The sequence below is a fragment of the Microtus oregoni genome, unplaced genomic scaffold (genome assembly GCF_018167655.1).
Source record: "Microtus oregoni isolate MIOR12 unplaced genomic scaffold, Mior012 000017F_ref0000208, whole genome shotgun sequence".
Taxonomy (NCBI): Eukaryota; Metazoa; Chordata; class Mammalia; order Rodentia; family Cricetidae; genus Microtus; species Microtus oregoni.
Genome location: NW_024543076.1, coordinates 33,513,375 through 33,537,132, shown reverse-complemented (window position 1 = coordinate 33,537,132; position 23,758 = coordinate 33,513,375). Strand labels below are relative to the sequence as shown.

General features: G+C 38.5%; 1 protein-coding gene and 1 pseudogene across 8 annotated transcripts in view; one reads left to right on the top strand and one right to left on the bottom strand.

Moving 5' to 3' along the window:
- The window catches only part of Stau2 (staufen double-stranded RNA binding protein 2), a 309,083-nt gene that overhangs the window by 25,745 nt on the left and 259,580 nt on the right, over positions 1–23,758 (top strand). For 4 of the 8 annotated variants that reach the window (XM_041667871.1, XM_041667868.1, XM_041667869.1 and 1 more), the window contains one exon: positions 11,585–11,715. The exons of the other annotated variants lie outside the window; for them this stretch is intronic. In XM_041667871.1, the coding sequence (XP_041523805.1) occupies positions 11,602–11,715 (114 nt within the window). In that variant the 5' untranslated portion in view covers positions 11,585–11,601. The remainder of the gene's footprint in view (positions 1–11,584; positions 11,716–23,758) is intronic. 8 annotated transcript variants of the gene reach the window in all.
- LOC121458542 lies at positions 352–938 on the bottom strand (annotated as a pseudogene).

Sequence of the window (23,758 nt, the reverse complement as noted above, 5' to 3'; positions counted from 1 at the left end):
TATTAAAGGCATGTGCCACCACTGCCTAGGTTTTTTTTTTTTGTTTGTTTGTTTGTTAGATCTGGGTCTCTCTTTGTAGCTGTCCTGTTGTGGAGCTTACTGTGTAGTCCAGGCAAACCTCAAACTCACAAAGATCCACCTGCTTCTCTGCTTGTCCCTTGCCTCCCATAGCTGGGAGTAAAGGTGTGTGTCACTATGCCCAACTTAACTCAGAATCTTTTTTTTCATTGCTTTATCACTTTAATAATAAACCTTTCATAAGGTTCAATACACCCCTCCCAACAAGATTTATATTGCAGGATTGCTTAACAGGCAATCTGTAACAATGCATATATGAACGACCAGAAGACCTTTACTTTTATCTGCATTTATTTCATGTTGAATTTATTCCCGTGCCATAAGTTTTTGTTTCTTCAGTTTCTTCTGGGATATCTTTTTCTTCTGTGCAACCTCCTCTTCTGGCTTTGGAACAATCTGTTCCTTTTCAGTGAGGATCATCTCGATGTGGCAGGGGAGATCATGTATGGGTTAATCCGGCCATGAGCTCTGTAAGTTCGTCGGCGCATCTTAGGTGCTTTGTTCACCTGGATGTGCTCAATGACCAGAGAGTCCACATCTAAACCCTTCAGTTCAGCATTGCTCTCTGCATTTTTCAGCATGTGCAGCAAAAATTCTGCACTCTTTTTTGGCCACCGACCCTGTGTCCAGCCCCACTGTTTGGCCTGGGCGCACCTACCGACTCCACCATTGTACCGTCGGAATGGCACACACTGCTTCTTCAAAGTGACATCTTTCAGATACTTGGTGGCTTTTCGGATATGCATACCCTTGATGGCCTGGGCCGTTTCACGGGTGTTCTTAAAGTGAACCCGAAGGTTTGATCCTCTCGATTTGCATGATTTTGTAGGGTTTTCTGGATCAAGAGAGTAGTGAACCATCTTCACGGGTCACCTCTGGCCGCTTACAGGAAGAGCTTAACTCAGAATCTTAAACATGAGTTTGGAATGCAGTTTTCCATTTTAAGTTAAAAATGGAATGTAGTTATTTTAATTTTGTTACTAGGATCAGCAAGAGAAGCTAAATGTGATTTAAAATTATTGAGACGGGGCCTTAACATGTGCAGCTTGCTGGCTTGGAACTCACTGCATAGATTAGGTTGGCCTTGAACTTGCTGCTGCTATCTTGCTGAGTACTGAGCCATGGTTGTGTGCCATCAGCCCTGTCTGTGTGAGACTTGATGAAGCTGCATTGAAGCTGTTCATTTCAGCTCTTGGGTGCTGATGGTGCGTTAGCCTCTGCCAGCAAAACTGCTGCTTACCTCTAAGAGCAAGAACTCTGAAGCATGAGATCTTTGCTTTTTATTTTGAATGAAGATCTTTCTTCATTCTTTTCTGGTAGAAGAAGCTGTAGTTTTGACTTTGAGATACAGAGTTAAAATGTGATTCAAGCCCTTAGCAGAAGACAGACAAAGATGTGTGTTTGTGTGTGTAAACATTAAACAAAAAAATTAACATATAATTTGGTTTGAAGTTAGGAATTTTACTGCTTGGTTGCCTCTTTTAAATATTTTTCCTTTTGTTTTATGAGAAGTCGTAAACATCTTGATAATGTGTTACTATTTAATTATTAAAGTTGTATAAACTGTAAAGACAAATTTATCTGTTCTTGATAACAGTCTTCAAGAAAATAGGGGTAGAACAGAACTTCCTTAACCATTAATAAAGAGCAGTTTATATTTAGGAATATGCATATATATATACATATAACATAACTAGTTGTATATATACATATAACAATTAGTGGAAAAAGAGACCCTGAATTAGGAGAGCAGGGAGGGCTACATTGGAGGGGTTGGAGGGAGGAAGGGGGAAAGTGCTATCATTATACTATAATCTCAAAATTAAGATTGAAAAGAGAAAAAGGAAAAACATTATTAGCTTAAATTTTGTTTACTGGTGAAAAGTTGAACTCTTTGGAAAGAAATCAAGAACAAGACAAAGATATTCATTTTCATTAGTTCCGTGTAGTATTTTATTTGCTTAATGATTCTAGCCTGTGCACTTAAGCGAGAGAAGGCACCCATCCTGGGAAAGAGGGATACTATTGTCTTTATTTGTAAGTGACCTAATTGCCTGTGTAGAAGATCTGCCAGGATTCTGCTAAAGCTAATGAGTGATTGTATTAAGTTGTAGGTTCTAAAGACAATTACAAACCATTTTTTTCTAAAGCATACTAATAGAACTTCCAAAATGATGTAAAAATAATGCTTTCGGGATCATTAAAAATGGGAAATAGCTGGGTTTGGTGTCGTACACTGCAGTCCCAGAACCCGTGTGGCAGAGAAAGGGGAGCTGGTACAAACTGCAGGTCAGCCTGGTGTATAGCAATTCTCAGCTAAGAAAACCAAAACTAAAACAGAAAAGGCCAAACTTTCATAGTGATATTTGAACCTAGGGAAATATTTTAAAGAAAATTGAGAACTACAAATTATTGCTGAGAGAAATGAAAGAGCACCTGTATAAGCTGAGAAAGTTGATCTTCACTGTTCACTAATTTCTTGTGAGTTGAATTTCTGTGAAATTGCCCTAGTTGCAAAATTATTTGTAATCCACAAGTCCTTTTGCTTTGATGGTTATTCACAGACTCGTGGAATCGTGAAAATTCTGATTCTCTCAACATACACATCCCCACCTGAGATGGAACAAGCCCCATCTGCATTCTTTTTAACATCTGCATTGCCAGCAAGAGGTTTTTCGTAGTCTCTCACTGTCACACCGTCTGAGCTTTTGTGCTTGTGTTAAAGCAATGCTAAGGGATAGCATTGAAGTCTGTGGAGTGTGTCCTAGTAGAGAAATTACCTATTAGATAAGTTCGACCAGGCAGAATTACAGATCATTTTCATGAATTGTATGACAACTTTGTTAGCATTTTGATTTTTACTAAATATTGGTCTCAAGATAGTAATATTCCAAATCTTAGATACTTTATTGTTAAAATGGACAAAAACATTAAAAATTCACATAAAGATTCTATAACTTAGAGAGCCAAAACAACAGTGCAAAAGAACTGTCCACGAACCAAGAGTTATTATAAAGCTGCAGGAAGATAGTATTGCCATAAAAGTAAACAAATTGATGGAACAGAGTCAGTCTTTCAGAGATGAAGCCATTCATTGACAAAAGTCATTAGAGGAAATAGAACGACAGATGGCACTAGAACTCGAAATAGCTGTGAACTTGCATGTAATACTTCTAGAAACTCTGAGACAAATTAGATAATAATTTCTAAAATACAACGCAAAAAATGTGATCAATAAAAGAACAAATTGGTTAAGTTGTTGTTGATCAGCAACGTACTTGGCTTCTTTCTGGTTCTTGCTGTTCAGATTCTCACCATACATCTTATTTAAGTCTCCCATGCTATTCATATATGTGCTACTGCTTTCTAAATGATAGGTACAATCGACATTTTCATCAACAGTGTACCCCTAAATACTATTAATTTCTGTTGGCAGCCCTGTCTTAGTTGCTGTTCTATTACTGTGAAGAGACATCATGACTTATAAAAGCAGCATTTTAATTCTTCTGGAATTTATGTTTAAGACATGAACTTACTGTTTTTCGTAGTGGATAGATATAAATAAGTTTAGTACCTGAGTAGCCCATCAGTGGTTTTTGCTTGGACAGCCTTAAATGTTAGGCTCATTTTGAACATTAAAATGCTCAAAACTTTACTAACTCTAGACAGATAGCCACGTTTTCTCTAGAAAACAAGTCTCTTAGAGGCAACTTACTTTGTTCTTGGATTTTAAAAATGATTTTATTTTTTATTTTTGCCTTTAAAAGGTTTTTCTTTCTTGCACACTATGATGGGTTCCCTCCAATAGCAGAGAATAGGAAGAGCAGGGTCTGGAAGGAGACTCTGGGGTGGAAAAGCTGCGGTTACAGGAGGAGGTGGACTGTTTTGTCAGCCGTAGCTCTGATGGGCATAACGTTGTCGGCATCTGCTGCTGTGAGTGCTCATTTAGGAGACACTTGCTGCTCTAGTGGGCTTTAATTCCATCTCCTGTTTCAGATCTCCCAGGCCTTAAAACATGTGCATGGCCATTTTGCCTGTGTAGCACATGTGTGCAATGCTAGCGGAGGCCACATCAGATTCCCCTTGGGGCTGAATTTATAGCCAATTGTGAGCCGTCTGGTGAGTGCTGGGAATTGAACCGTGGTCCCTGGTCCAGTGCTTTTAACCACCACATCATCTCTCCAGTCTCCATCCCTTTGCATTCTGCTCATGATTCACTTGATTTGTCTGATGTACTGGTGCCAGACGCGGCCCTTTGTAAGGGTTCTGCTACTGAGCTGTGCCTCTGCTTTTCTTGCTCTTTCCCTTTTGGAGGCCAGGTCTCACTGTGTAGCTCAGTCTATATGTGGACTTGACCTTCACCTCCTCTTCCCGAGTGCTGCAATTACAGATGTCCAGCTCTAAGTTTGGGCTTTTGTATACTTTCATTTGTCTCTTTGAAAAGCTTCAGCTGACTTTCTCTTGTCTTCCGACTTTGATGAGATCTTGTTTTCTCTAACTAATGTAATTAGTCTTTCAAAATCCGTCTTTCCACATCCCCTGTGCCTCAGGAGCCCCTGTAACAGCCTTGTCACGGTGCCCACCGCGCTGCCTTTGTAGTTCCTGTTTCTCTCACCAGACATCTCGGTGGAGACAGTCTGCCTAAATTTGGAAACTTTACTGTTGTAGTTTGTGGAGTCAGCACTCAGGAAGCTTAGGGTTGTTGCGAAAATGTAGTATATCTAGAACACAGAGTATATTTATATCTTCTTTGATATATATTTTTCTTATAATATTTTATTATACATATGCTTTATAAATATTTTATTCAAGTTATTGTGTTACATGTAAATGAATTTCATATCAATTAAGTTAGAATATTCCCTTATGTAGATAAGAGAAGCTAAGTAAGTATAATTTATATAATAGTTGGGGAGTTTTCAGTGGAGGGAAATTTAAGGCATTCTAATGACCCAAGGGGAAAATAGTAATTGAGTATCAAGGATATGAGTATCAAAGGATACTAATGAAATATATTTGTATGTGTAAAATCAGTTAATCCTGACAGAACATTTTGATTTAGAATGCCTGCATTTAGAAATCCATGAAAAATTTTATAAAACTATTTATTATCAATAGTTTTAATAAATGTTTCAACTAATTTATAATTATTAGTAATAAATATATAATTACTGTTAATAGTGTCTTATGCTTCCGTATGTACCACCGTCCAATGAGAATGAGCAGCTTAGTGGATTTACTGTATTGAAAGTAAGATTTATTACTTTCTCAAAGTCATGGATGTATGAGTGGCTGATACCTGAACCAGGCTTTTACCTGTTAATGGATCATTGACTCTCTCCAATGACAATCTTATATTGTGAAATCTGTCGCTGTTAATCTTCTTAAAAAGAGACTGTTATCTAGCCACTCAAATCCCATGAAGCACATTTCAAAATATATTAGTAGTAGCCTCTTTAAAAACATAATACAGTAGGATGCAGTGGTACACAACTTGTATGCCAGCACTCGGGAGGGAGAGGCAAGTCAATCCTGGTGTATGTAGTGAGTTCCAGGCCCACCATAGCTATAGAGTGAGACACTGTCTCAAAACCAAACCAAATGTAAATACTCTGTGGGAGTGGCAGGACCTGGCATGCTGGGATTTGGAGTCCAGACTAATGCAATTCCCAGGCCAGGGGGCTGGGATGGATGCCAGGGGCTGGGGCTATGCTCCAGACTTAACAGTACCTTTAGTTTTTTGAAAATATATAGCTCCATATCATGTTATATTAGATTATGTCTATCTGTCTCAGTTTGCCACTGCTAGGGATTGAACCCAGCAGGACTCATGCCTGTCGTGCAAGCTGTACTGCTGACTTACAGCCTAACCTATAGTTCAACTTCTTTAGAAATCACTTTGTTTTATAGTTTTGTAGCTACTTTATCAAAATTAGTATTTTATCTCTGCGATCTGTGAGGTAGTTAATACTAGTAAGATTTCTGATTAAGTAGGGAACAAGCCCGGTGTAAAGGCACATGTCTGTGTTCTCAGCACTAGGGAGCCAGGAGTGGGGCAGTTAGAAACTTAGCAAGTTCCAGAATAGGCTGCCCTACATACTGAGACCTTATCCTAAACAAAAAACGGTAAACTGTTTACAGCTGGGAAAGAAATCATTAGCTATAATTATTTTCTAATCTACCATCCTTAAGCATTTTGATTTTAGTTATGAAGCTTTATCAAATAGAATCTTGCATCAAACGTGTTATACATTGAGATATTTTATTGGACTCATGCTAATTTTATGAAGGCAAAGTTAAAATAAATGAAATAAAAGGTTTATACTACATGTTGCTACTTTGTACTTTCTGGAAAGGAGTTTGATTAAGTTTTTATTACCAAACAAGGTTTGCACAAATATAAATTATATTTAGAAATTATCAGGCGATAGTGGTGCACACCTTTGAAGGCATAAGTCACAAACAATGCCACACCAATTTGGAATTATGATTAATAGGGTGGTATTTATTTAAAGGGGAAAAAACTTACAGATCGCCGTCCCAGAAAACAGCCCTCTATGCAACCAGGAAGGGATTCTAGTCGCCAGCGGAGCAGGAAGTGAAGAGAGAGAGGAGAGGGAAGTGGGCGCTTTTTTAAAGGGAGAGAGACCACGCCCCAATGGGCTGGTATCTCAGCAGCTATAGGCTGGAGGAGTGGGAGGACCTCCTGCAACACCTCCCCCTTTTGTTTAAATAAGAGAGTTCTAAACCTATTATGAAATTATATACAATAAGTACAAATATCCTATTCTAACTAGCTTAGGTCTTGTATAATAAATAACTTGGCCAAGTCATGAGAGAAAGTAACTACATTTATATAGTCTTCAACCCCATCGAAGATCTGAGAAGGGAAATAATGTTACCTGGGTAATTAGGAAGTTCAGCAAAACAACTTCCAAAACATGCAACAAATCACAGAGACAACTGGCTACCTGGGCAATCACCCAAAATCACGTTAGCAGCATTGAAGCAACCAATATTGGCTAAGGCCTAACATAACTGACATACCATTTTCAAAGGCAAGCAACTTTTCAAAACTATCTTACCCTGTCTTGGCAGGATATGACAGTCCTGTTTTATCCATTGATGCATGCTCTGTATCTCTGTCAGTGGTTGAGGTATGGGCATTTCTTTGCCCAAAGGCCAGTTCTGCCAAAAAGAAAGGCTCCAGGTGGAGTGTCTTTGGTGCTCAAAATTCTCTCGGGAATAGAGTGGTGTTGCCAGGAGCAATTGTGTCTCACTACCACAAAACTCTGAGTTAGATTAAAGGCCATTTTCTACAGCTCTTTGAAGAAGTTGAAGATTATCTATCTATACTGAGTATAATCTCTATATATCTAAAGAACCTGATTAGTCTGATTATAAATGACAAACTTAGATGACTATTAATCTATATAATTCTCAATATCTATCTAACTTAAAGACTAAGACAATAAACGACTGTGAAACAAATGAGGACAATGACCTCCAAATATAAACAATGTACAAATATACATTGCAGTAGGTAAATATATATCAATACACAAATATTATATAAGTATCTTAATCAGAGGTAGAAATGTACACTGCAATATGGTAAATATATACAATATATATCAATACAATATATGTCAATACATAAAAAATGTTTTAAACAGAGGTAGAAACATGCATGCATACAATAGTCAATATAATTTAACTTTGTATCAATATACAAGAATCTATACCAATATATTTGTCTAAAAATAGTAACTCACAATTACAAATCTATTATCCCATCATCCCTCAGGTGCCCCTGAGCCATACACAGTTCCAGGCACACAGCAGTCCACATTGCCATCAACCAAGCAGTAGCACATTACTCCAAATGCTCCATTCAAAAGTTCTGTCTCCCGTAGGAGCCAGACAGAGATTGCGATGGCGGCACAGCCCAGAAAGCTGGCATTTTAAAACAGCCAATTTTTTCCTGCTGCTGAGTCAGGACAATTTTTCTCTGCGGCACACCACCAACAAAGAGCAGAAATCTGTGTTAAACTCTCTCTCCCTTATTTTTAAGCCTTTTTAGGTTTTTAAGTGGATTTAGCCCCACGTTGGGCGCCACTCTGTTGTAATTGGGAGCGGCGGGGCTGTGTCCCCGGCCGCCCACATGGCTAGCTCTAGGTTATGCCCCGAAATAATTACATGGAAACTGTATTCTTTTAAACACAGCTTGGCCCATTTCTATCTAGCCTCTTCTAGGCTAGCTCTCGCACCTGGACTAGCCCATTTCTTATAATCTGTGTAGCCCACGAGCTGGCTTACCAGGAATGATCTTAACCTGCGTCTGTCTGGAGTGTGTAAATCATGGCGACTCCTTGACTCAGCTTCTTTCTCCCAGCCTTCTGTTCTATTTACTCCTCCCACCTATGTTTTAACCTATGAGGACCAAGCAGTTTCTTTATTGCTTAACCAATGAAATCAACAGATTGATATATGACACTCCCACATCACACCTTTAATCCCAGCACTTGGGAGGCAGAGGCAGGTGGATCTTTGAGTTCATTGCCAACCTTGTCTACAGAGTGAGTTCCAAAACAGCCAGGGCTACACAAAGAAACCTTGTCTTGAAAAACAAAAACAAAAACAAAACAAAACAAAAAAACCAAGACAACAAAAACACCCCCCAAAAAAAAGAAAAGAAAAGAAAAAAATTACACAGCTAAACATTTTTATCTATGAAAGGTTCACATTATGACAGGTATGTTTTAAAATATTTTTGTATTATAATTCATAGCATTAATAGAATGAGAATGGCATGTTTAGTGTAAATGCTGTTTTTGATTAGACAACATTTTACCATACAATGCTTTCTAATTTTAACATTAGGTCTCTTTTTTATTGTCATTGTTTTATTTACTTGAGACAGGGTCTTGCTTACATAGTCCAGGTGGGTCGTGAACTCATGATCCTCCTGCCATAACCTCTTGAGTTTTGGAACTTTAGACATGCACCACCATAGATGCCTGCTTTTGCTTTTTAAAAATACTCAGTAAGCTGGTCTGTTTCTTATGCTTGGGATGTTTCATGCTATGGTAGCAAAGAATCGAAGTTGCTTAAAGTATCAGACCATCCAGTTTTCTATAGTGAGCTGCACTGAAGATGCATTTTATTTTATTTTATTTTATTTTATCTTGGCTTTTTGAGACAGGGTTTCTCTGTAACTTTGGAGCTTGTCCTGGAACTAGCTCTTGTAGACCAGGCTGGTCTCGAACTCACAGAGATCCTCCTGCCTCTGCTTCCCGAGTGCTGGGATTAAAGGCGTGTGCCACTGCCACCCCTCCGAAGATGCATTTTATAAAGTGCTTCTTTTGCTTGATACGCAGTGAATTACACGGAAGGCGGGTTTTCCCAAACCCGTCAGAACTTTTATCTATTTTGACTCTTCCAAGATAATAATGATTGTTTTGTTTTCTCTTGCCAGATACTCAGAATGGCATACTCTGGTCAGTCCTTAGCTGTGCCAGTACTGCAGTTTGTTTACTTAGGTTCTTCTCGTTGCTTGTGCTTTTCTGACCATCTATGTAGCTTTCTTAAGAAACCATCTTTAACCATAGTATTCACGATAAGGCATTATACCATCTTATTGTACCCGCTAACGTTATGGATTGGAAAGAGTCTTGTTTTGTACAGTAAGCCTCATCTAAGTTAGTAGATGAGGTTGCTCAGTTGGCCTCTTTCCTTATGTATTCTCCATGCACTATTACTGCTTCAGCAGACAGGATGTGCTTGCGTGTTTCATGCTTAGATCTTGAAATTTTTTGGCATTGATAAATGGGAGATGAAATAAAAACTAAACAAGCTAAATGTGTCTGTAGATGAGGTAAAGGAAAATAGGATAAAATAATTGACTCTCACCTGAGAAGACATTCTAAAGCTGCAGTAATATGTGCACTGTAGTAACTGTAGCATGCCTTTAAAATCTTAACCTGATGGGGTCTTAGGAGGTAAGCAGACCCTTTACTCCTCTTTCGTCCATCTGTTTGTATTTATTATTTTTATCGTGACAGGGTCTCCCTATGTTGCTCAGCCTGGTTCTAAAGTCCTGGGCTCAAGAGATGTCCCCACTTCAGTCTTGCACATAGTGAGGACTGCAGGCCACGCCCCTAGCAGCAGGATAGATTACACACTTTCATTTTGCAGGAGGAGCAGAGGTTTAACGAGCTTAAGACTATGACCTTGAAGGTTAGGAAAGAATTTCTGAGGACACAACAAGCACAAACCATAATAGGAAAAGATTGATAGCTCTAGGATATAATCAATAAGAACCAGCAGAGGCCTTTCATGGTAACTGTAACATAAAATGGTTAGCTTTAATAGTGACGTAGGGACACACAAGATGTCTAGACACTAGTGGGATGGCACTAGGTAAACACCAAATTATAAATGAAGTTAAGATATATGACTGTATTCCACACTTTAGGTTTGCAGCATAGGAAGGGGATTTGGCGCAGTCATTCTGAGAGTGATGAACGCAGCTACAGAATGTCTCAGTAGATGGTGGGTAGAATCTTACTACAGTAGCACCATGGAAATTCTATATTTGTTAAAACATAACATGGAAATTCGTGCCAGTTAAAATCCCAACATACCAAAGAGTGAAGACAATATTTGAAAAAACATATTTATTATAATGCTGTCAACGTGAATGAAAAACCAAATATATGGAGACTACTTTCTTATGACTACAGATATATTTGCAAATGTATTTAACAATCACCTGGAAGAGTACATTCTAAATTCATTTTGGTAATTTTTGGAGAAGATTAAAGGAACCCTATGAAAATTAAGTACTGTTAGTAAATTTTTTTAAAGAAAATGTTTGTAATTATAAAATAGTGTTCAAAACAATTGTAGAAAATGTTAACAGTTTTAGTGGTGGGTATCATGTAATTTTATTTTCCTACCTCTTTTTGTTCTTTTTGACACAACATTGACTGTTTGACAAAGGTAGACAGATATTGGGCTAGGGCTGTTGCGTAGTTGGAAGAGGGTTCACCTACCATACACATGAGACTGGATGTGGTGCTCATGCCTAGGCTCCCAGCACTGGGCATCCTTGTCTATATAGTGAGTTTGAGTTCAGACAAAATGTACTTTTGTAGTAATAAGAATCAAGAAACTTACCTGATGATGGTAAAAGGTTTTTGAGAGAAAAAGAAAAGTTATAATAATATATTAAAAACTATTTCATAATCTTTAAGTTTTATGGTGGTATTATATGTACATAGAGAATAACTTAGGTAAGAAAAAAATAAACCTTTGTTTATTGTTGAAGATTTTCTACATTCTATTGCATGTGATGGAAGACATTACACGATATAAAGTTTTAAATACAAATTCATGAAAATAATTTAGCAGTCTGACTTTAGTCTAAAAAAGTCAACGCTAGTTTTTCTTCCCTTTTTAAAAGTCATTCTTGACAAACACTTTATAGCCTTTTTATTTGCAGCTTCTCTCCACGATAAAATGGCAAACCCAAAAGAGAAAACTCCAATGTGTCTGGTAAATGAGTTAGCCCGTTTCCATAGCATCCAACCCCAGTATAAGCTTCTGAGTGAAAGCGGGCCTGCTCATTCCAAGGTAAGGTCATAAAGAGACGGCGGCCGTGCTAACTGACTGTCAGACTCTGTCAGCTGTGGACTGTGCTCTATTTGGGGGTGTGTGTGGATGGCCTGAAGACCCTTAAGCCTTAAGCAAGTTGTAATGTGTTGTGTTTTGTAAAGCTCTCAGATGTAGTACCTCACAAGAAAACCTGGAAGCCATAAGATTTTTAACATTTTGTGATTGAAGGCTCTCAGTTATAGAAATGCTAGTGCTTTGCTTAGGAGCTCACAGCAGCACTTATGCATGGAGTGCAGTGTTCTTCTTCCTGGTAGACCAGGCTGCTACAAGGAGGATGGACAGAGTGCGTATTGCAGTGCTTAAATATTGCTACATTTTTTCTGATGTCATGCTTAACTTTAAGGTTCATAGCTATAAAAGAAACTGTAAGTTGTATGTACCAGTATTATTATTAGCTTTGCATTTGCTTACAGTGATGTCCTTTTAAAACAAAGGCAGCTTATATTTGTAGCTACAAGTGCATATATTTCACATATAAAACAAATCTACAACTAGTGCATCCATATTTGAGCTCTATTCTTTTGGAAAACATTTCAGTTGTTCAGTTTTCCCTGACACATTTTAAATATTGGGTATTTTGATAGTCATAGATTTGTACATAATATGGAAACAGTTGGCTCTAAAAGAGTTGGTTATTCTTTAAAACAAGTGGCAGTGGGTTATTTGGATGTTTTCTGTCTTCTACAAACCAAGGAAAATAGGCGAAACAGCAGTCTGTTGGGTTTGTTTGCTTTTCTGGAGATGTTGTGGACGATGCTGGAGTTCCATCATGTCTTGTTCTGTGTTAGCAGAGAAGGTAGTTGTGTTCCTCTCCTGTTGCCCAGCCATACTGCCCAACTCTTTCTACGCATGCTGTTCTTAGTCGTGCCAGACTGTTTGCATTCCTTACAATAGTTCATGGGATCTTCTCGTCTCTTTACTTTCTCCTAAATGACAACATTAAAGTCTTTTCATCTCCTGTCTCTGTCTGTAGGTAGAGACTGCTCTTTCGTTTCCTGACTGCTCAGACCTGAATAATCACACAGAAACTATATTAATTACAACACTGTGTGGCCAATAGTTTAGGCATATTTCTAGCTAGCAGTTCCATCTTAAATTAACCCATTTCTATTAATCTGTGTATTGCCACAAGGGTGTGGCCTGCCAGTAAGGTTCTGGCTGGTGGCTGGTGCCCTTCTCTTTTGGCAGCGATGTGGAGTCTCCCTGACTCTACTTTCTCTCTATATCTCTGTTTGGATTTCCTGCCTGGATTTACTCGACTAAGGCATTGGCTGAAAGAGCTTCTTTAATAACCAATGGCAATAAAACGTATTCATAACATACAGAGTAGAATCTCAAATCATCTGTTTGGCTGTCTGTCTTTTACCAGCTTCAATTTCCCTGCCTTTTGCTTCTTCCCCTCCTCTGTCAACAGTTTCTTCTTCCAGTGGTTCTTTCCTCATCAACATAAGGCATGTTTTAGACGGTTTTTCTTTCTTAAATAACCTGACAGCATGTCTCTCTGTATGTGTCTTTTCTTTCCTGCATGACAGGACTCCAGGAGAAATCCATACTGGCTGTTTGTAGTGCCCTCCTAGTCACTTTTGTTCCTACCACCTCCACAAATCAGACAGCTTCCCTGTCAGCACCTGAGTACTCCCCAGATTTGCCTTCTTCTCAGCTGTACTTGGGACAGGGGAGTGTGTGCACCTCCTTGTTGGAAATGCTCTTCTTTTGGCTTTCAGGACATGGTACCCTCTGCTTTTTCTATTGTTCTTCTACCACGTGTGTGTATTAGTTTTTGTTTATTTGTTTGTGTGTTTGTTTGTTGAGGTGTCTTGCTATATTTTAGTCCAGGCTGGCTCAGATCATTGTCCTCATGCCTCACCCTCCTGAGGGCAGGTTTGTACTCTTATACCATCATTCCTGACTCATTGGCTACATTTTTATCTCAGATCCCATAGAACTTTCCAGTTTGAATAGCCACATTTGCAGACCTGGTCTCTTCTCTCCTTGCTTTGTGCCTTTGGATGACATAAATATGCTGTCAGCTTTCACACCCAGGACAAATGACTGAGGTGCTGCGGAACACATGAAAGCAGATCTAACCACCAGATTCTCCCAGCATCCTCAGTTCCTACCTGTTATAGGGCCATCCTGACTGGCATACCTCACTTTCTACCATAAATTCTCCATCCCAGGAGCTAGGTTGACATACCTCCAACTGCCCTTTCCTACATAATCCAACTGTTTTGGATTATATTATATTACCTGGCTTTTTCTTTTACTTTCTCTTTTGGGCCACCTGCCTGCTGTACCCAGTTCCCCTCTGTGGTGGTTTGCAAGAAAATGGGCCCCAAAGGGAGTAGCACTATTAGGAGGTGTGGCCTTATTGGAGTAGGTGTGATATTGTTGGAGGAAGTGTGTCTCTGTGGAGGTGGGCTTTGAGGTTTCATATATGCTCAAGCCATGCCTAGTATCTCAGTTCATTTCCTGTTGTCTTTGGATCAAGATGTAGAATTCTCAGCTCCCTCTTGGGAAACATGTTTGCCTGCACACTACCATGCCTTGCCATGATGATAATGGACTAAACCTCTGAAACTGTGAGTGAGCCATCTCAATTAAATGTTTTCCTTTATAAGAGTTGCCATGGTCATGGTGTCTCTTCACAATAGAAACCCTAACTAAAACATTGTCTTTTCCCCTCTTCCTTGCTCTCCCCGTCTCCTCACATGGGTCAGGGTCATGTTCACTTTGGACTCTCCCAGATGCCCCTGCCTCTGACAATGCTCTCCTGTATATCTCTAGTAACCTTTTATTTAGTATTCAGTCTCTAGTTCAGAGAGTCTTCCTTGGAATTGTGTGTCTGATTGGCGGTTAGTTATTACTACCTAAATGACTACAAGGATTTTTAAACTAAAGGCATCCAAAATAAATGACTGATCTTGGTCTTGTGCTTCCCCTTAATTTTTTTCAGTAGTGCTTTGTGCTTTTAGATATTTTATTGTTTTTTCTCTTCTAGCTAGAATGATCTCTGAGGATAGAACTTTATTTTGATTTCATTATTGCTCTTTCCAGTGCCTGGAATAGTACATGCAGTCAGTACTCAGTATTTGTTAAATGAGTGAGTGCATGAACAAGTTCATGAACGATTGACTTAGTTCTTTGTTCAGATATAAACGAGCTATCTTTTCTCAAAGGCAAAATGGGGATGGGCTAGTAATGGTTTTTTCTTGTGACATCTTTTTTTTTTTAAATAAAAAAATCTTTATTCATTTTACATACTAATCTCAGTTCCCACTCCCTTCCCTCCTCCTATTTTCTCTACTTTCTCCTCTATCCCCACCCACTCCCCAGCAAGGGTAAGGCACATTGCTCCTTGGAAGGACCAAGGCCCTCCCCACTATATCCAGGCTGAGCAAGGTATCCATCCAAAGAACATGGGTTTCATATAGCCAGTACAAGCATCAGGGACAAACCTGGTGCCACTGCCAGGGGTCCTGCAGTCTGCCCCCAGCCATACAACTGTTACCCACATTCAAAGGGTCTTGTTTGGTCCTATGCTGGTTCCTTTCCTGTCCTGCGGGGCTTGGTGAGCTCCCATTAGTTCAGGTAAACTGTTTCAGTGTGTGTCCCTATCATGGTCTTGACTTCTTTGCTCATATTTTTTATCCTTTCAAAAAACATTGAAATTTTATTATTTTTAATTTTAACTCTTGAGAATATAATATACACTTTCATCATGGTAGAGACTGCTATTCAAGTTGTAGCTATTTTTTGCTTTATTGAGAATTTAGAGCAGATACCTTGAACAGCTGACTCAAGGTCACAACACTGGGTATAGGAAAACCAAGAAATGAGATTTGTGGTTCAATATAAGGTCTAACAACATTAAACTCAGTTAAACTTTAAGTAAAGTAATCTAGCAGTACTCTTCTTTGAAAACCTTTTTAGGTAGATTTTTTGCAAAATATATGAAATGTTGAAAACTTGGAAATCTGAGGGAAAAAAATGTTCCCCAAGAGACCAAAACATTGTTCTTACCTAGTTTGTGTATCTCCTGATGACCTCAAGTTAAGCTATTGAGGTGAACCCATATTCACTTATTTTTGAGAATTAACATAGGACAGAAGACCAAAACTGAAATGATAGTAGTTGCACTTCTTTGCTCATATTTTCATTCCTCCCACTCTTCAGCTGAATTTTGGGAGCTCAGCCCAATGCTCCACTGTGGGTCTCTGTCCTTGTGTCCATCAGTTTCTGGATGACAGTTCTATGGTGACATTTTAATATAGTCATCAGTCCTACTACAGGACAAGGCCAGTTCGGGCATCCTCTCTGTTATTACTTAGGGTCTTAGCTGGAGTCATCCTTGTAGATTTCTGGGAATTTCTCTAGTGACAGGTTACTTGCTAGCCCCATAATGGCTCCCCCAATCAAAGTATCTTTTTTCTTGTTCTCCATCTCTGTCCTTTCCCCATCTTGACTATCCCATTTCTTCAAACACTTCTCCCTCCATCCCTTCTCCCCTTCATCTTCTCTTCCACCCTCCCTTCTCCCCCTACTCCCATGCTCCCAATTTTGTCAGGAGATCTTGTCTGTTTTTCCCCTTCTCAGGGGGATCTATATATGTTTCTCCTAGGGTTCACTTTGTTGCTTAGCTTCTCTAGGGTCGTGAACTATATATAGGCTCATTATCATTTGCTTTACAGCTAGTGTCCACCTATGAATGATTACATACCATGTTTATCTTTCTGGGTCTGGTTTACCTCACTTAGGATGGTTTTTCCTAGTTCTATCCATTTGCATGCAAATTTCAAGATGTCTTTGTTTTTTAACTCTGAGTAGTGCTCCATTGTGTAAATGTACTACATTTTCTTTATCCATTCTTTCGTTGAGGGATATCTAGGTTATTTCCAGGTTCTAGCTATTACAAATAATGCTGCTATAACCATAGTTGAACAAATGTCCTTGTAGTATGGTTGAGCATCCTTTGTGTATATGCCCAAGAGTGGTATTGCTGGGTCTTTCTGTAGGTTGATCCCAATTTTCTGAGAAACTGCCATACTGATTTCCAGAGTGGTTGTACAAGTTTGCATTCCCACCAGCAATGGAGGCCTGTTCCCCATACTCCACATCCACTCCAGCATAAGCTATCATTGGTGTTTTTGTTCTTAGCCATTCTGACAGTTAAAAGATGGAATCTCAGAGTCATTTTGATTTGCATTTCCCTGATGGCTAAGGATGTTGAACATTTCTTTAAGTGTCTTTCAGCCATTTGAAATTCTTCTGGTGAGAATTCTCTGTTTCGATCTGTACTTATTTTTCAATTGTTTATTTGATATTTTGATGTCTAGTTTCTTGAGTTCTTTATAGATTTTGGAGATCAGTCCTCTATCTAATATGGGGTTGGTGAAGGTCTTTTCCAATTCAGTAGGCTGCCTTTTTGTCTTACTGATGGTGTCCTTTGCTTTACAGAAGCTTCTCAATTTCAGGAGGTCCCATTTATTTATTGTTGTTCTCAGTGTCTGTGCTACTGGGGTTATATTTAGGAAGTGATCTCCTTTGCCCATGCATTGAAAGTTACTTTCCACTTTATTGTCTATCAGGTTTAGTGTGGTTGGATTTATATTGAGGTCTTTAGTCCATTTGGACTCAAGTTTTGTGCCTGGGGATAGATGTGGATCTACTTTCAATCTTCTACATGTTGACATCCAGTTATGCTAGCACCATTTGTTGAAGATGCTTTCTTTTTTCTGTTTTATAATTTTAGCTTCTTTGTCAAAAATCAGGTGTTCATAGGTATGCAGATTAATATTCAAGTCTTCAGTTCGATTCCATTGGTCAACCTGTCTATTTTTATTCCAATACCAAGCTGTTTTTATTACTGTAGCTCTGTAATAGAGCTTGATGTCAGGGATGGTGATACCTCTGGAAGTTCCTTTATTGTACAGGATTGTTTTAGCTATCCTGGATTTTTTGTTTTTCCATATGAAGTTGAATATTGTTCTTTCAAGGTCTGTGAAGAATTGTGTTGGGATTTTGATGGGGATTGCATTGAATGTGTAGATTACTTTTGGTAGGATTGCCATTTTTATTATGTTGACCCTACCTATCCAAAAACATGAGAGATCTTTCTATTTTCTATCATTGATATGGGAGGTCCTTCTGTATATATGTTGCTTTTATTGGTTAATGAATACGGAAGGTGCTTTGGCCTGTGATAGGGTAGAGTAGAGCTAAGCAGAAAACCTAAACTAAATGCTGGGAGAAAGAACATGGAGTCAGTGAGAAGCCATGTGGCCCCCTAGAAGAAACATACATGCCAGTAAACCATGAACCTCGTGATAAAATATAAAATAATAGAAATGAGTTAACTTAAGATATAAGAACTAGCTAGCAATACGCTTAAGTAATTGGCATAGCAGTGATTTAAATAATATAGTTTCTGAGTGATTATTTAATGGTCTGGTATGCTGGGAATGAATGAGCGACCTCTGCCTACATGGTGTCTTCTTCAATTTTTTTCTTCAAAAACTTAAAGTTCTTATTGAGCAGGTCTTTCACTTATTTGGTTAGTGTTATCCCAAGATATTTTATGTTATTTGTGGTTTTGTGAAGGGTGATGTTTCTCTGATTTCTTTCTCAGTTTCTTTATCATTTGTGTATAGGAGGACTACTGATTTTTTTTGAATTGATCTTGTATCCTGCCACATTACTGAAGGTATTTATCAGCTGTAGGAGTTCCCTGATAGAGTTTTGGGGAACACTTACGTATACTAACATATCATCTGCAAATAGCGAAAGTTTGACTTCTTCATTTCCAATTTGTATCCACTTAATCTCCTTTTGTTGTCTTATTGCTGTAGCCAAAACTTCAAGAACTATGTTGAATTGATATGGAGAGAGTAGACAACCTTGTCTTATTCCTGATTTTAGTGGAATTGCTTTGAGTTTCTCTGCATTTAATTTGATGGTGGCTGTCAGCTTGCTGTATATTGCTTTTATTATGTTTAAATATGTTGTATCAAGAAGGGGTGCTGGGTTTTGTTGAATGCCTTTTCAGAATGTAATGAGATGATCTTTTTTTTTTTTAGTTTATTTATATGGTGAATTACATTGATAGATTTTCATATGTTGAACCATCCCTGCATCTCTGGGATGAAGCTGACTTGATCATGGTGGATTATTTTTTTTGATGCATTCTTGGATTCAGTTTATCAGTATTTTATTGAGTATTTTTGCATCAATGTTCATGAGGGAGATTGGTCTGTAATTCTCTTTCTTAGTTGAATATTTGTGTGGTTTCAGTGTCAGGGTAACTGTAGTTTTGGAAAGACCGTTTGGCAATGTTCCTTCTATTTCTATTGTGTGAAACACTTTGAGGAGTATAGGTATTAGATCTTCTTTGAAGTTCTGGTGGAATTCTGCACTGAAACCATTGACCCTGTGGGCTTTTTTTGGTTGGGTTTTTTGGTTTTTTTTTGATGACTACTTCTATTTCCTTGAAGGTTATAGCTCTATTTAAATAGTTCACCTGGTCTTGATTTAATTTTGGTATGTGATACCAATCCAAAAAATTGCCCATTTCTTTTACATTTTCCAATTTTTGTGGAGTACAGGTTTTTGTAGTATGGCCTAATGATTCTCTGGATTTCCTCATTGTCTGTTGTTATGTTCCCCTTTCATTTCTGATTGTGTTAATTTGGATGTTTTTTCTCTGCCTTTGATTAGTTTGAATAAATTTGATTAGTTTGTCTATCTTTTTGATTTTTTCAAAGAACCAGCTGTTTCATTGATTCTTTGTATTGTTTTCTTTGTTTCTATTTTAGTGATTTTAGTCCTCAATTTGATTATTTCCTGTTGTCTATTCCTCCTGGGTGAGTCTGCTTCTTTCTGTTCTAGAGCTTTCAGGTGTGCTGTTAAGTCACTAGTGTGAGATTTCTCCACTTTCTTTGTTTAGGCACTGAGTGCTATGAATTCCCCCTTAGCTCTGCTTTCATAGGTTTGGGTACGCTGTGCCTTCATTTTCATTGAATTCTAGCAAGTCTTTAATTTCTTTTTTTTTTTTTTGTTTTTTTTTCTTTTTTTATTGAGAAAATTTAATTTCTTTTTTTATTTCATTCTTGATCCAGGGGTGGTTCAATAGTTCACTGTCCAATTTCCCTGAGTTTGTAGGATTTCTGAGAGTAGTGTTGTTGTTAAATTCTAACTTTAAACTGTGGTGATCCGATAAAATACAGGGGGTTATTCCTATTTTTTTTGTATCTGTTGAGGTTTGCTTCGTTACCGAGTATTTTAGAGAAGGTTCCATGAAGTGCTAAGAAGAAGGGGTGTTCTTTTGTGTCTGGGTGGAATGTTCTGTAGATGTTAAATCCATTTGAGTCATGACATCTGTTAGTTCTCTTATTTCTTTGTCAAGTTTCCATTGGGGAAAATGGGATTTTGAAGGATTTTGAAGTCTCCTTCTATTAGTGTCTGTGGTTTGATGTGCGATTTAAGCTTAATAAAGTTTCTTTTACATATGTGGGTGCCCTTGTATTTGGGGCATAGATATTGAGGATTGAGACTTTATCTTGATGGATTGTTCCTGTTGTGCATATAAAGCGCCCTTCTCCAACTCTTCTGATTGATTTTAGTTTGAAGTCTACTTTGTTAGATATTAGGATAGCTACACCTGCTTCTTTCTTAGGTCCATTTGATTAAAGTCTTTTTCCAACCCTTTACCCTGAGGTAGTGTCTGTCTTTGAGTTTGAGATGTGTTTCTTGTATGTAGCAGAAGGATGGATCCTGTTTTCATATCCATTATTTTAGCCTGTGTCTTTTTATAGGAGAATTGAGTTCATTGATGTTAAGAGATATTAATGACCAGTGATTGTTAATTCCCATTATTTTTCAGTGGTAGTGTTTGTATGTTTTCCTTCTTTGGGTTTTGATGGTGTAAGGTTTTGTGTTGCCTATGTTTTTGTGGCTGCAGTTAGCTTCCTCGGGTTTGAATTTTCCTTCTAGTACTTTCTGTAGGGCTAAATTTGTGGATAGGTATTGTTTAAATCTGGTTTTGTCATGGAATATTTTTTCTCCATCAATGGTGATTGGAAGTTTTGCTGGGTATAGTTCTGGGCTTGCCTTTGTGGTCTCTTAGTATCTACAGCAATCTTTGCAGGGCCTTCTGGCTTTCATGATTCCCTTTGAGAATTCGGGTGCAATTCTGGTAGGTCTGCCTTTTTATGTTACTTGACCTTTTCCCTTTGCAGCTCTTGTTTTCTTTTCTTTATTCTGTATGTTTGTGTTTTAATTATTATATGGTAAGGGGACCTTTTTGTTTTGTTTTGTTCCATTCTATTTGGTGTCAGCTTCTTGTACCTTCATAGGGATATCCTTCTTAGTTTGGGAAAGTTTTCTTCTATGATTTTGTTGAGTATGTTTTTTGTGCCTTTTCACCTGGAGTTTTTCCTCCTTTTATCTGTATTATTCTTTTCATGGTGTCCCAGATTTCCTGGATGTTTTGTGTTAAGAATTTGTTGGATTTAACATTTTCTTTGACCGATGAATCCATTTCCTCTCTAGTATTTTCAACACCCGAGATTCTGTCTTCCATCTCTTGTACTCTGTTGGTTATGCTTGCATCAATAGTTCCTGTTCATTTACCCAGATTTTCTGTTTCCAGAATTTCCTAGGTTTGTGTTTTCTTTATTGCCTCTATTTCAATCTTCAAACCTTGAACTGTTTGAACTGTTTGCTTCACCTGTTTGATTTTTTTTCTTAGTTTTCTTGGGTTTCATTAAGAGATTTATTGATTTCTTAAAGTGTATTGTTTATCTTTTCCTCCATTTAAGGGAATTTTTCATTTTCTTTTTAAAGGTCTCCATCATCCTCATAAAATTACATTTAAAATAGTTTTCTTCTGCTTCTTCTGGGTTAGGATGATCAAGTCTTCCTGTTATGTGACCACTGGGTTCTGGTGTTGCCATGTTGCTTTTCAGGTTGTTGTATGAATTCTTGTACTGGTGCCATTCTCCAGATGGTGCAAGAGTGTTTTTACCTTCAGGTCCAGTCCTTGCAGTTGTTTTCTGTGTCTTTGGGAACTGTTCTTGGTCTGCTCTGTACTGTCACTGTCTGTGTCTCAGGGAGCTGCTCCCTTAGCCGCTTTCTTGGCCCTCTCTCTTGGCCTGCTCTCTTGCTCCTCTCTGTGCATTCACAGTCTGTGCATCAGAGTTCATCTCTTGATCCTCTCTGTGTAGTTGCGGCCTGTTTCAGAGATCGTCTGAGGTTGTGGGGGTTAGGAGGGTTTGGGGGCAGAACGGGACTTGTAGCTTACAGGGTCGATCTATGGAGTGGGCTGTTGGAGTAGTCTACCTGCAGGAGGCTTGCCTGCTAGAGAAGCTGAGGCAGGTGGGGGAGGACCCCAGGGTTTTGCCCCTGTATGGAGGACCTAGAGAACAGGGTGCCCTGCTGGGTGGGTGATCGTGCACTTCTTGGTCCTCTCTGTGTAGTTGCAGCCTTTGTTTCAGAATTCCTCTGAGGTGGCTTGGGAGAGGAGGACAGGAAGGTTTTCGTAATGGGCCAAATGTTAATTTGAAAGGAGTAGATAAATGTAAAGTACTTCCTAGAAATCTAAAATCTAATTTATTCCATAAATAGACTTTAAAATAATGAGCAAATAATTGGGGGTTTAGTGTATTTGACTAGCACATGTAAAACCCTGAGTTTAGCACTTACTATAACAAGTAAAAGCAAAATAAAAATAATAAGGAAAATATTATTTAAGCAACTTTGTTGCTCAGGTTTTTTTTTTTTTTTTTTTTTTTTTGATTTTTCGAGACAGGGTTTCTCCGTAGCTTTTTGGTTCCTGTCCTGGAACTAGCTCTTGTAGTCCAGGCTGGCCTCGAACTCACAGAGATCCGCCTGCCTCTGCCTCCCGAGTGCTGGGATTAAAGGCGTGCGCCACCACTGCCTGGCTTGTTGCTCAGTTTTTTTCATTGCTCAAAGTAATTAAGGAAGACAAATTTAAGGAAGAAAAATATTTGACAATTATTGATCTTTTTCTAATATTTATTAAAAAAATTTTAAATGCATAATAATAATATATATCTGTTAATTCATTTATTTGAGGTTGTAAGTTTACTAATTCTATTTCGTTAATGGCTTTCCTTGGGCATATTAAATTCTTCTTTTGCTTTTTTAATTTTTTAAATCTATCATTCCTCCTTTCCCTTCATCTCTCCTTTCTTTCCTCTTTTCCCATGTAGCCTAGGCTGTGTGGGACCCTGTGGTCCTTCTGTCTCACTCTCTGTGTATCTGTTACATGTGTGTGCCACTTCATCCAGCTAACCAGTTATTGATACTCTTAAGCCAAAGAAGTGCTTTAGTTGTGGTTGCTATTTTGGTGGCAAGATTTTTGTTATTTGAACATGGTATTTTAAAATTTAAAAGTTCTGTAGGCTGTAACATGAGGTCCTGCTTGTTGGGGTTTCTGTCCTACCTGGTTCCCACACCCGGTAGTCCCCCAAAAAATCACACAGAGGTCTCCATAAGTTATAAAACTGATTGGCCCATTAGCTCAGGCTTCGTATTAGCTCTTATAACGCATATTAACCCATTATCCTTATCTATGTTAGCCACATGGCTCAGTACCTTTTTCAGTGGGGCAGATCATATCCTACTTCTTCTGTGGTCTGGGCAGGACTGCAGAAAGAGCTTCCTTCTTCCCAGAATACACCTGTTCTCATTGCCCCACCTCTACTTCCTATCTGCTTGTCCCACCTATACCTCCTGCCTGGCGACTGACCAATCAGCGTTTATTTAAAACATAATTGACAGAATACAGAATTGTCCCATACCAGTAGGCTAAAAGTAAAAACAGGGAGCCAGGTGGTGGTGGTGCACTCCTTTAATTCCAGCTCTTGGGAGGCAGAGGCCAGCCTGGTTACAGAATGAGTTCCAGTTCAGCCAGGGCTGCACAGAGAATCCCTGACTGGAAATACCAGAAAGAAAAAAAAAAGTAAAAACACTGTGAAGTAGA